General features: G+C 35.5%; 2 protein-coding genes across 3 annotated transcripts in view; one reads left to right on the forward strand and one right to left on the reverse strand.

Annotated features, from left to right (window-relative positions):
- The window catches only part of LOC117122074 (inner nuclear membrane protein Man1-like), a 34,156-nt gene extending 32,671 nt beyond the window's left edge, over positions 1-1,485 (reverse strand). Inside the window, exon 1 of the mRNA XM_033267538.1 lies at positions 166-1,485. Coding sequence (XP_033123429.1) covers positions 166-1,381 — 1,216 coding nt within the window. The 5' untranslated portion in view covers positions 1,382-1,485. The remainder of the gene's footprint in view (positions 1-165) is intronic.
- A 1,279-nt stretch (positions 1,486-2,764) lies between these two features.
- LOC117122072 overlaps positions 2,765-14,159 on the forward strand; it is a 19,953-nt gene continuing 8,558 nt past the window's right edge. Inside the window, exon 1 of one of the 2 annotated variants that reach the window (XM_033267536.1) lies at positions 2,765-3,198. In XM_033267536.1, coding sequence (XP_033123427.1) covers positions 3,114-3,198 — 85 coding nt within the window. In that variant the 5' untranslated portion in view covers positions 2,765-3,113. Of the gene's footprint in view, positions 3,199-9,466; positions 9,641-14,159 lie in introns of those variants that run through there. The other variant, XM_033267537.1, reaches the window with a different exon arrangement.

The raw sequence follows: 14,159 nt of genomic DNA on the forward strand, positions 1-14,159 counted from the left end.
CTATGTCAAGAGTAGGCACACACTCCCATTGGGAGCCTATTTTTATTTTTGTATTTCTTAAATGAAAATTTTTAGTCAAAACAATGAGCTAGCCATTGTATTTGACAAATAAAATATTTCAAAATAAATTTTTTGAACGAAAAGAAATATCAAAACTATACTTACTAGGAGTTTCATTATCTGTTCCCACCATGCTAAGATAAACAACAGTCAACGTAACAAAGAACAAGAACACAAATGCAAGCAGCATCATAGACACATAATGTCCATATTTGGTGCCCCACGTGGCTGTAATATTTTCTTCTGTTTGGAATTCAGTCTCCAATTCATGGGCACTAGTAGTATTACTAGGCTTAGAGTAGCTCTGCTCATCAACATGGTTGCAAGTTGCTACATGATTAGCTCCTTTATCTTTGGTTGCACGGCGTCTTAATGGACGTGTTCTGGCTCCAGTAACAGATGTATGTTCTGATGTAGTTGAATCATTGTTTGTGTCTCTCTCAAAAGACCTATTAAGTTTGACTGGAGTACTAGCGTGTGGGACAGATTGAGTCAAAGACTTGGTACTTGACGATATCAGGGGACTAGGCCTATTGCTAGGTGGATTACTAGGCCTAGATACCTCGGTTTCTTCATCTGCTGCTTGCTGTTTGCTACTCATTGGTGAATTTCTCAAAAAAGTTCGGCTAAAAATATTTGATGTGGAAAGGCTTGCAGATTCATCTTCCCCATTTGTGTCCTTTTTTTCATCAACATCAGAATCTGAAAAATCATCTTCCTTAGAACCAGTTGCATTTGAGTTAGATCTAGTAAGCCTAGGCCTATGTGAAGTGGTTGAAAGAAGGCTGCCCACAACCTGTAGGGACCTCCTACCAGACCGCCGCGTTGTGCTTGAGCTTGCAGGTTGGATGTTATTGCCTAAAGACCTTCTGTTTCTTGGAAGCTTATCTCTAAACAAACTGGCAGGGTTAGGCCTAGCCTCATTTTGTTTTAAATTTAAAAGCGATGAATCTACGTCATCGTCTTGTATTGTATATTTCATATTTGAGTTATTCCGCTGTGTGAGTTTTAGGCCTCTCGGCCGTAAGCTCCCTACACCATTGTCATTCACTTGTGTGGAGCCAGCGGGTCTGGACCGACCTTTCCGCCAGTTTGACTTGGCCTCCTCCTCGTCGCTTTCGTCGGAACTGAAGCCGATAAGCGGTCGTTTGGCTACCGGCTTGATTTTGCTTTTCTTTGCCACTAGTTTTTTACCAGACTTTAATGTATTCAACTTCCTAACATACAGACTCCGAGTGGATGCTGTCACTGGCCCTGGATCAAACCCTAAACGTTTCAATTCATCACGAAGTTCAGCGTCCGTTAGCACTGAGTCCGCCATGTTTCCTTTCAAAAGGTGACATTCAGTGCCCCGGATGTAGTTTCTTGCCCGAAGCTAACCACAAAAGGGGCTTCCTATACAGAAGTAAAACCGCAAACATTAGCGACAATACGATTTACACGGGATAGGCAAACTAGGAAGAATGTATCGAAATGTGTAAATACTTCTTATGTTTCACTTCCTCTCTCATCTCGCACTTGAGTTAAAATATTGATAATGAAAAGGTAAATAGGAAATGAATAGCGTGTGTGCTTCAAAAGCTTATAATGTAATAACCAACGGGTTGACGTGTTGAAAATGAAAAAAAAAAATTGACATTTACTTTAAAGTTCAAAAGTACTGCCACTGTATTGAGGGCGACATGCAAAAACTAATGCCAATTTATCAAAACCAATTTAATTCATATATCTTCAACAAGGGCCAAGATGCCAACAGGCCAAGATGCCAGCAATCTATATTAACGGTAATTTCTGAGTTGATGAACATATAACTTTATCGTTAAGTACTATTCAGATCCGGAAAAAAAAAAAAAACTGAAAAAACTGAAGCTAATTATGTTTACCATCATCATTATTCATCATCTTCGTCATCATTCAATAATTACCACCCTCTTTATTTTATCATCGTCGTCGTAACGTGATCCTTATCCTTGTTGTTATCATTAGATAGGCCTATCATTATTGTGGACTCATATCTGAAATGATGATTTTATTAAAACAGATTTGTTTCCCTACGAAATGCGAAACAGGGTAACATTAAATTAAACATGGACGGCTAAAGTCTTTATTGGACGAATTTATTATAATTTCCGCCCTATCTAATAGTAGGCCTATTTTTATCATTGAAAAGATGGCAGACAACGAATGAAAATTCTTGCTGTAGGCTAATGTTGTCTGCCCGGCCCTATCAACAATACAGTTGCAGCGTTGAAAAAGATATTTCGTTATATTAGGTGTAAATTAATAGTTTTTATCGAGATTTTCACAAATGTCATTTTGTGGAAAGGTGTATTTAGATGTAAATAGGCCTATATGCTTCCATAATATATACTTAAACATAAATTAAATTCTGCATTCTAAGTATTTTATTATTCACATGAGTATTCGTTAATGATAAACGACGAATTATTTGCTACCTAAATTATATGCGCCAAAGCTGAATTTGCAGAGCAGATAAGAAGAATTTTTACACTCAATACCAATAAAGTCCGCGTGCCACCTCTTACATCAATTTTAATTGTATTAATATTGAGTGATATTAGTTCGTCTGTCTAATCCATGCCTGCAAACTCACACAGTAGGCGCCCTCGCGAGTCGTGAATTAGATTAAAATAATATTCTATATAGCTATCCTTATCTGTCTCATATCCATGACCGTCGAAGCACCGAACTTTGGACGCTAGCGTGATAATGATATACCAACAATGTTTTTGCTAATGATAATAATTGAGATAGGATGAAGTAGAAAGTAGAAAATATTTGACGAAGTGTTTCATATACTACCCCCAGAAGTAAGTGGACTTTGGGGCTTGATCATCGACGATAGGACTTGACGAACTCGGTTTATCTTTGCACTTATTTTTCTTGTTTGATTATTTCGTTATTCTCATTAAAAGTTTCTCTTGACATCTGTGGTATAAGCACGAAAAGGTCCCTGCTGTGGCGAGGATAATAATTGGAGATTCCGTTAATGAGGATAGTTATTTAGCAAGCGTGGATAGTGATTTGAAATAATGAGCGAAAAGTTAAAGGAGAAGAATACAACGGAGATCGTTGTTTCGACGAACGGCGCATCTTTCACGCAGACAACAACATCAGGTAAGAGCAATAGGTTTAGACTTAACTTATTCCTCCATGGTAAGTACAGTACATGTGAATCTGAAGCTACCAATCATGTTCACAGAATAATCACAACATTGCAGCATTCTTTATATTAAATTATTTTTACTATTGTAGTTCAATGCGGATGTTTATCATCTGGGATATCAAATTCACCCACCTCCCGGGTAACAGTATATAAGTGAAGGTTGCCTATTAATAGCCTATTAACTATTGTATTATATCCAAAAGTACTACTGGCAAAATGTACTGGCCGCTATGTTTTATTAATGCATTTATTCAAATTAAATATTCTCATGAATAATTTAATATAAGCGGAGGTTGAAAACCCCGTTTTTATAACCACGGTCATGAACAACCATCGTCGTCGTCATCATCATCATCATCATCATCATCATCATCATCATCATCATCATCATCATCATCATCATCATCATCATCATCATCACAATCTATCACAACGACGCCAGGTAATAAATCCAGGGTCTAGAGCTGGCATCTATGATCACAACATAATCAAAACATAATCACAGCATTCGCTACTATATTCAAAAGTTCTAGGCCTACCTGTTTTAATCAACAAGCCTAGGCCTACCTGTACATATGATTTGCGTAATCCTGTAATAATGATTCGAATTAAAAGCAGGCTATGATTATTAATAATATATTCAAATTACCATTATCACCATATTATTCATTAGTATAGCATGGTGAACTCCGCTGACATAACGACAACACAGGCTAATCAGTCATCGTACAATCTCATTAGGGTAAACAGGCCTATAAAAAACATGATCAATCATAGTCATAGGCCTATCTAAATGAATATAGCACATAATGCAAACCCAGTCACGTCTATAATTGGTTTCCATAAAATCGCTAAACTGTCGCTGTTTCAGCAATGTTACACTGCATAGCGAAATCAGTAAGACTCTCTGATTCGACCGACTTTCAAATGGAAGCTCAAAGCAGCAATACCAGTGGAATGAAATCTCAATGGCTACAATTGACATAGAAGAGACCTGAGGCAGTGGTGTATCTCTGTCTCTTATACACATCTAGATGTGTATAAGAGACAGATTTTAATTGTGTCCTTGGTTGATTTAATTTAGTAAGGGCCCATGTGGACATAATTGAAATAACAATCCTTTTTATATTTAACTTGTAGCAAATCATTATGTTTCATATTTTATGCAAGCCTAATATATGTAAATCCTTCTTCGTTATTCAACTTTGCTATATCTGTTGTCGGCTTTGCTTCATCCGTGCATATCTCATAACTCATCACCTGGATGGTGGTATTGTTAGATCTGAAGTAGTTGATTGCTTCAACGACGCAGATTATGCGTCACCGACGCAGATTATGCGTCAACCGGCCTACATCACAAACTCATATGTGCATCAATCTAGGCTGTTTAATGTACGGTATGTAGCTGAGTAGACGGGAACAATAGAGAGAAACTGACCACTGCAATCATTGATAATGATAAGCACCCTTAAATATTGCGCGATTAGGCTCGCGTGCAGAAGGCCGAAGCAGATAGCAAGCCTGTCATTGCAAATCCATCGTCAACATTCAGTTACAGCAAAGTAGCATCACTTACATTAGAATACATTGGAACTTACAAATGTATAGCTTGAATATGTCACGGAAGATTAATAAGCTACGCGTAAAATGCATTAGACTACGAAACAACGCTAGTACACGCGTGCCTCAACCATAGTAAACGAGAGGCGAACGTCGTTTTAGTTCAGTGTTGAATTTTTCCAAATTCTACAGATACTTTGTTGAATGTTTTACAGTTATTCTGAAAGTATGATTCGTTAATTTTTAAAACATCACATCTTGCATTCGTTTATCGGAGTGAAGACATTAAAAACATAATATCCGTATATTTTTACCACAGGCAGATGATTTATAAGCAGTGAAATTATTCAGTATTTGATTGGCAAAAAATTACAATGTGTTAAAAAAAAGGTGAACATCTACGCAATATTTCTTTCAACCGTGACACAATACATAAAATGTTGCTCAATATATGTGGTTGATGTTATAGTCATCATTATTATTAGGCCTTGCCGGACTGATCAACATGTTCTGATGATGCATGTCGAATTATAAACATGGAATGATGCAGGACTGATTTTGGTTGTTATGATATCGACAAATGGAGGCCTATGGGCTGTCTCTTATACACATCTAGAGGGGCAATGATATCATATCATACTCATGTCTTGTCACATAAAGTAGAGAGCTTGTTGCTACTGTACTGTTGGTTGTAAAAATATAATTGCGCCCTCTAAGCCAAGGTAACACAAGGTTAGGTTTATACAGGTAGGCCTATACATGAAGGAAATATATTATATACAGAATTATAAACCTCTAGTTAGGTGTACAAAATTTCCTGCACATCCGTTCAAAACTAGCGACGCCGGGTGCTTTTAAAGTTCTGATAACAGCAAGAACAACTACAACAATGAGAAGTGATGTTCAGAGAAAAAACTGTAAAAGCATGCAAATATCATCAAAAATTTGCGGGAGATGATATATTCCGGAAGATTCTTGCTTGCTCGCGTGAGTGCGGAAGCCCTTCCTGTCGATTTCCAAGAGACTCCATTCCGGGAGTCTGCAGGAGAGTTGGAACTCCCGGGCACTAAATGTGGTCTTTAGATTAAAAATAGATTAAATGTTTTAAAATGGATGCATGTAACTAGTGAGTTTCATGCCTTGGTACAGTATTGTGCAACCTTGGTAGGGCTGAGGGAATGGATCCCCCGTCGAGAAACTTGTACCCTCATCTGGCGCTGCCACTGCTAAATAATGCTCTCGGGGTTGAAGGAGGGTGGGTAGAATTAAACTAATAAACTTGCGGGGCCTTGTTGGATAGGCTAAATACCAGTGTGTCCACAACTATCCCAGGAGACCACATTGGTCCCGACAAAATTGAATTGCTGAGTTAGGGTTCATTGTATGAACTTTTGGCAGACTGACTCGTAGGGCCTATCTAGAAGCAAGCAATGTGAAACATCTTCATCCCATAAGAAAACCACATTATTACAATAACAATTGGCCGGGTTTGATATCCAATTCTCCTGAATTGTCTAGTGGGTGTTTTTTTTTCTTCTTTTTATATATAAATTGTTTAATATATACTAGACAATGCTTTCCTTTACATAAAGACCAAATTAAAAATATATCCTGATATTTGTTTATGTCGACCCCCGAGGTTCAACTTTAAAAAGGGCGATAAACGTTTGTTCGAAATCATCTCTACTTTATGTGTACATAATTTCCAGCACGTCCGTTCAAAACTGGCGACGCGCGTTGGAGTTTTTCAAGTTCTGGAAAAAAAAAACAACAATAAGAGGTGAGGTTCAGAGGTCCGCCTTCGCAGATCTAATGAGAATAAATAGTTGAATTTGTATAACGTATCATGAAAAAAGTTGTATATAACGAACAGTGGTGGCGCCAGGACCTGCCCGACGGAGGGGCTAAAGGCCCCGACGGGAGTGGCTAATGGAGCGAATCTAGTCTCACTTGGCTGGGGGCCAGAGGGCCGCCTAGGGCCCCGGTGGGGGGGCCACGGTTATTTGATGAATTATGGCGAATTTTTATAACTTATTTGATAGGAATCGAGTTACTATAATATGACTTCATGTATAGGCTATGCTTTCTAATTTTGAAATCAGCTTCCAAAACCAAAACATTTTGAATAAAGCAAGAAACAAAGAGTATGCAATGTAATCTAATTATCTAATTTATTTTCAAATCCTCATTCTTGAAAGTGAAATTCTATATTTTGGAAATTTTGCATGAAATCTGTCAACCACGCTGTCATGATCGAGGTTACTTCACCTATCACGATGTATTCCAACCATCATGAAGCTATCAAAATGAGCATTTGTCATAACAGAACGCAAATTGTTTTTAATTAGACTCATTGAATTATTAATATTATTATTATTATTATTATTATTATTATTATTATTATTGTTGTTGTTGTTGTTGTTGTGGTGAAAAGTTAACACAAACAATATGGTGGCTAAACGAATATTACATGTAAATATTTTTTTTTTTACATTGTTTGTTCCCAGACAAAATTTATCGTCTTCTCCGACGGGGGGTGGGGATATAGCCCCAGCCCCCCCCCCACTCTGGCGCCACCACTGATAACGAATAAGACGAGGGTGTTATTCATGAATCTGAAGCAATGCGAACTAACCTGAGCTACTGTCTGTTAGATAACTCTTATTTTTAACGAATTCCGTATCAGTGCTTAAAATCCCTCAACATTATTACATTTTCGTACTTTATGTCCAGTAAATATATTTGAGCAAAAGAATAAGCACGTTAATCACTGCACAAAAATGGCAGTGGTTTGGCCATCGTATCGACAAAAACAGAAATTTGCAATATAGCATTAACATGGACAACGGAGGTAAGAAGAGTACGTCTTCTAAAACAATTTAGGTCTATAAATGTATGTAAATTGTATTATCCTCTCGCTCTCGCCACTTCAGGTTCGGTCAGTACGGTACAGTATTTGCTGAAGTACTACGCCACTGTAAATGAAAGCTCATCAATCTACGGCACCAAGACTAAATAATTATACCAAACATTGTACGCAAGTACACATTATAGTGCAAAGAGTGTATCGGATAGGTCTAACAGTCAATTCAAATTCAGATATATACAATGGTTAACTGAAATGACAATAAAGCCATGGCCACTTGTATAATAATATGCACGTGTTACCTACACAACGTACATTTTTCGACTACGTCAGTCACGATAAAATGATTATGGCTCATCATCTCATATTATGGTTATATATTCTGTCTCTTATACACATCTAGATGTGTATAAGAGACAGTAGAGAGAGAGAGAGAGAGAGGTCTATAATCTATATCGCGACTGTTTTTTCCCATGATAACAGGTCAATAACCTCGATACGCATAGTTTTCTTTTATATTACATATCCATTATTTAAAGACCTCAAAAGAGTCAAGTCTGGATTTTGCAGGGGATTGGATAAAACCATTGAAGCATATAGGCTAAGTATGCCTTTTATTAATCCATTTGCTGAAACATCACGTGCTAACAGTCGTGAGTGGTCAGCAGTCTACAGTAATCCATGAGCGTTTTTCTTTCTCGTTTCCTTAGCATTGTTCGACTCCAAAACTGAAAGTGAGATCTTAGTGAGAGTAATATAATGTATTTCAAAACAATTATGAACGCATATAAAACGAATCGAATGTTCAATTAATATTTATATAATATAAAATTTATTGAACGGGATAAAAAAAAAATGATAATCATTTTTATTTAACGTATTCACAGTGGTGGGAATGGTGGCGGGTGCAGCCGGCCCGGGCCCCTTAAATTTGTCAAAAAAAGTTTTAAATTGGAGCAAATAAAGAAAATTATGTTCAATTTTAAGTCTGAGAGAGTGTCATTTTCGGCCATCTAGGTGCGATATTCATACATTTTCACCTCACCCCTAACCACTGTGGGGATGAGGTAGTCGATCTGTAAATGCCCCCCCCCAAAAAAAAAACCCCCCTTAGGCCCACTCTATCTCGAATTCCTGGATCCGCTACTGTCACATCCGAACTGTATTTATAAAATAAGTTGGAACACGTTTTGGTATACTATTTCAGCCTGAGATTCTAGAAAACAGAGAAAAATGGGTGAATTATAAAGCACTGAAATATCGAGATATAGGCCTAGGCCTGGCCCTCATTACTTCAGTAGGCCTTTGATTCTTTGTCAGAAATGTTATTTTTTGCTCCAGTGCCACTAATGAAGAATAATACGAAGGACACAAATGTGGAAAAATGACGACGTCCATCAATGAAAGACGATATAACATGATAACCTTATGCATCATAATATTTTATTATTAATTAATTTAATTAATGATACTGCAGTAAAACACATTATAAACTCGTACAGTATCTTAGCATTCGTTATAAATAAATATATATTTATATAAATATCAAAGGTTGCAAATATAATCACTGTGCTTAATGTTAATTTAACCAGAGCTAATTAAAACAATTATAATGTAAATACATACGGTAGATATTATATTAAATAACATTGTGGGATTCCGAGTGATATAATATCTAGTTTGTTAGGCAATTGCTGTTTTTATAGTTGCTTCCATAATTATATTCTAATTCAACGCCTGCGCCGACTTTTATTATTTTATTGCACGTCGGTTGTGAGTGGCGTACAATCATTGTTCATAATAAGTAGTCGAGTATTCACAGTGCTCGGGAAGGCGTGTAACCATTACACTCGCGATTCCCATCTAGAAACGGTTGCCACACAATGCCATCAAGCTAAGGCAAGCCAACATGGCGAGGCCGGGAGCATATAACAACACTACGGTCGTTTACAAGTCTCTTAGAGAAGGTATGTTCAAATATCTATTGTATAATCATATATAACCATAATTGTGAAAAATTTGTATTTTTATGTCGTTTTATCGAGACAAACATATGTTCGGGTTCGCATTGGTATTATATTCTAACACGCGTTAAGATAAGCATCTTCATTACGACTAGTTATTGTCATTGATAGATACAGGCTAGTAATAGGCCTATATAGGCCCTAATTACCAAAATGTCCTTTACAATATTATCCTCCCTTGCAGCGTGTTTGCAATTATATAATTTTTATTAGTAAATCGCGATTTATTCTGCCACAATGGATACGCAAAATACTCATCCTCAATAAGAAACTCGTCTTAATTTAAACGTTTTAACACTTCTAATTAGCTAGATAATTTAAATATTAAACGTTACAGAATAAACAGCATAATTAAGTAATGTTTCGTGTTAATCCATTCCTAAAATACAAATGATTATGCTTTCAATGGCCGATGTACGACAATGCTCTAGTTAGTAATACCTACCCGATAGTAGCATATACCGGTACACTACAGTATAGTATCATTAAATATTTATAATTCAATATTCATGAATATAAGTCGTTGTGTTCTTTATATACTTCCAGTTATGCGTTAATGCGAGAATTATTCTTACGTATTGAGATGCAAGTAAATACCCGTAGGCCTACCGATGACTTTTCGATATGGGCACTGTTCTTAATCTAATCTTTATTCTTATATCAATTTTCTTTACATTTATGTTATCAAATAATAATAGTATTCTTTCATGAGACCAGTCCATTGAAGCTGATTACTATGGACTCTAAACATACCAATACCATAATTACCTTCATAAGTACAATCCAATCAGGAAATTATCATTTTGATTTTAAAATAATAATATTAATACATTTCATCAGTTTAAGCAAAACTGTTGGCATTATAAACATGTTAGGCTTTTATATTAATTAATGGACTCGTGTAGGAAATACTTTGAATACAATATATGATATATGGTTTAAGTAATGTTATTAAACTTAATGTTAATGCTTAATGTAGGCGTACGAGTCTCTTTGTGACGTTCTAAAACAGTAAAATTTAGGCCATTTGGAGTCACTGTTGTGCTATATTTTCTGTGCCTAAATATTGCGCATAATTTATGTACATTAAGCATGCTTGATATTCGTGTCTTAAATTCGTCTTATGGGCGGACGTACCTCGATCGATCGTCTTCGATCCATTGTTTTGTTGACTGAATTAGATCGTCATTATTATCGTTATCACCCCATCAGTGAAAATTTAAGTGTCGCTGATCATGCCACTGATTTCATGTACGAGCCTATCTAACTCGTGTGATTATTGAAGAGCTGATTGCATTAATTGTTTACTTCAAGTGATGGTGTTAGTTTAGTTGGAGATACCAACGCTTAAGTTTACGTATAGTCAACTCCATAGTTTACCAAAACATCGGTAAAAGACCTGTGTAAATTTGAAAACGTTATGTGTAGAACCGGGTCAAACTTGGGGATGACATGCAAATAAGAGTTCAATGGGAAGGTTTCAGGTAATACTGGTCATTGATGAAGGACTAGCTGCTTAACTTACGTATATATTTTAGCTTTTGCCTATCAATGTAGACGTTAGAAACAGTGCTCTTGTAACAAAACTTACTGATGTTATTGAGCACAGTACTTCAGCGAAAAAGTTATCAACTGTATCAAAAAGAGTTTCCGGTTGAAACTGAACCTGTGACCTCTCAATGTCAAGACTAGTGGCCTACCATTAGACCACTGTTCCGCAACCTATTGGTCGCAGAAAAATGTTGATGGATCGCGTGTCTTTTCAGATCATGGAAATTTTACTTAATACGAAGTCAAACAAAATCAAAATTACAGTAAAGAGTGCATAAAAGCGTGGCATATGTGTCAGTGTAGGCTTTACTTTGGTAATGCGTGCGCTATCAATACTTTCATTTCCAACCATTATACTATCAAAGCATTTGTACTTCAGGTGACGACTTTAAAGTTTTTTGGCATTCAAATTAAAATTATAACGATATTTTCTCGTCAATTTATTGTGTCTACCAATGACCCATATATTTTCTTTTTGTAGTAGAACGTCTGTTAATCATTGAATTTTTCGATCTGTAAATTATTGAAAGATTTGATATCCAAGTGGTTTTGTTTATATGAATAATTATAAGTTGTAATAATATGAGTTTGTAATTAACTTAATGTTTACGGTGTTTAAATTTATTTTGTGGGTAAAATGAAGAATATTTTATGAAATGCAGTGGTATCTTTGAAATTGTTTATAAAAGAATCAAGTTGACATGGTTTTTCTGATCTCCACTATCCATTCCACCTATAAAACGATGGACGTAATGTATTGACTTAATCACTCAAACCAAAACAAAAAACCAAAACAAAACAAAACAAAACAAAACAAAAACAAAAAACAAAACCATATTCAATTTTTCCATAACATTTAAATTTAGTCTTCGGGTCCGATGCTACTTGACTTTTAATTTGGCTGTGGGCTAAAAAGGTTGCGGAACGAGGCCCTAGACCACGGAAGCCTATTATTATGTTATATCACAAATTCAATCCAGCCAATTCACTTAACACATAGGGAAGCTGAAGTACAAATACCACACGATATAGGAATACATTTGTTGTGTATCATTGTGAACATAGACAATAGAAACCGACAGGCCCACTGGTTAATCTCAGATAAGATAGTATAATACGGTACATACTCCAAGTATCGAAATGTACGCCATCGTGTCGGGATTCAATATTTCGACATTAATGTCATCATCACGATGGCGTGCATTTCGATGCTTGGAGTATGTATTATACTATGACAATAGTGGCATATATAAATATTTGCACTGGTATTGCTGGGCGCATAATGAAATCAATAAATGTTTTTTGTATGTATCCTTATCTCCCTAGTAATGAATGTTTAGTTTGCAGACCAAGAGAACTATAGTTGACGATTTTTGTACTTTTACAAATATCTCCAACAGTTTGTTAGGTGTTATACCCAAAATATCTTGTCGTCGTATATTATTATATTAATGTGTCTCTGTTCTATGTGTATAAGAGACAGATAACATGATAACCTTATGCATCATAATATTTTATTATTAATTAATTTAATTAATGATACTGCAGTAAAACACATTATAAACTCGTACAGTATCTTAGCATTCGTTATAAATAAATATATATTTATATAAATATCAAAGGTTGCAAATATAATCACTGTGCTTAATGTTAATTTAACCAGAGCTAATTACCTTAATCTTATTATAAGCGACGAGATACTTTGAGAATGACTGTTAATCAAGTGTGTTATTTGATTTGCCTCAAAAGACTACAAGATATGTCGGGTATAAACCTTCATCAAGTCGTTTATTTATTTATTTTATTTTTTTAAATCGAAGATCATCATTATCAAAAGCGACGCGATTCCACAATCTATATATAATACCTTCATTGTAATAACATAAAATTCGCAGCTTAATTCACGAACTTCTGAACTCTTGACCCTTCGTAGGCCTACATTTCTTTTTACAATAATTTATGCTGATGATATAGCACTTTCGGAACAGATCTTAATAAGTCTGCGTTTGCATTTTAAGTCTTTTGGTCTGAATGATTAGATTTTCCATCGTTTCTCTATTCCACTGAATTTAGTACCGTATATTTCTAGACTTGTTTTTCTCTTTGATGTATATTTTACACGGATGTTATAATGAGTCGAGCGTATTTATAGAACATTGCTAAATTAAGTGTTGTGTTAATTACGTCAGAGTTTATAATTATAAAGATCGTATTTTCCGATAACTAACAATATTGAGATATAAAGTATCCCCATTGCCAAACGATGCAAGGTTGGTAGACAATATTACAGGAATCGTTTCTTGAATTAAATTTCTAGGAAATTAACTGAGAAAAAAAGCTTTATCCCAAGCGGTCTTCTTGGTCATGTGACGACTATAAGATGCCTATCCACTTAAAAGAATGTGGAATATAACCATTGCGCCTGTATAGGAAGATCGTCTTTTATCATATTATTTTTCAATTTGCAATTTCTTTAGGGATCTGCTAAAAAAGCACATCTGTTCTCAGCGTTGCTATAGCATTTCAGTAAAAGACCTCCTTTGCATTATGCACGTGACATCATTATATCAGTGGGACCGTCGTGTTTTCCCCTTCCCGAAATACAGCAACAGCAACAACATTCGACCCCATGTCCACCCCTCCTATTTTATTTACAATTCTGCTTTTAAATTCATTAGGAGGTCGGCTTTAACCACCAAAACCAGAGGTTCTCGAGGTGTTTGGTTCGAATCTGATGGAAATATTACTTTTTCTTAAAACCACAATATCATGCTTATTATGAAGTTACTCCATATATAATAATATATTAGGCGCATATATATATAGGCCTATATATATATATATATATATATATATATAGATAGATAGATAGATAGATAGATAGATAGATAGATAGATAGATAGATAGATA

Source organism: Anneissia japonica, unplaced genomic scaffold, assembly GCF_011630105.1.
Source record: "Anneissia japonica isolate Jap-2015-1 unplaced genomic scaffold, ASM1163010v1 scaffold288164_len509026_cov199, whole genome shotgun sequence".
Classification (NCBI taxonomy): domain Eukaryota; kingdom Metazoa; phylum Echinodermata; class Crinoidea; order Comatulida; family Comatulidae; genus Anneissia; species Anneissia japonica.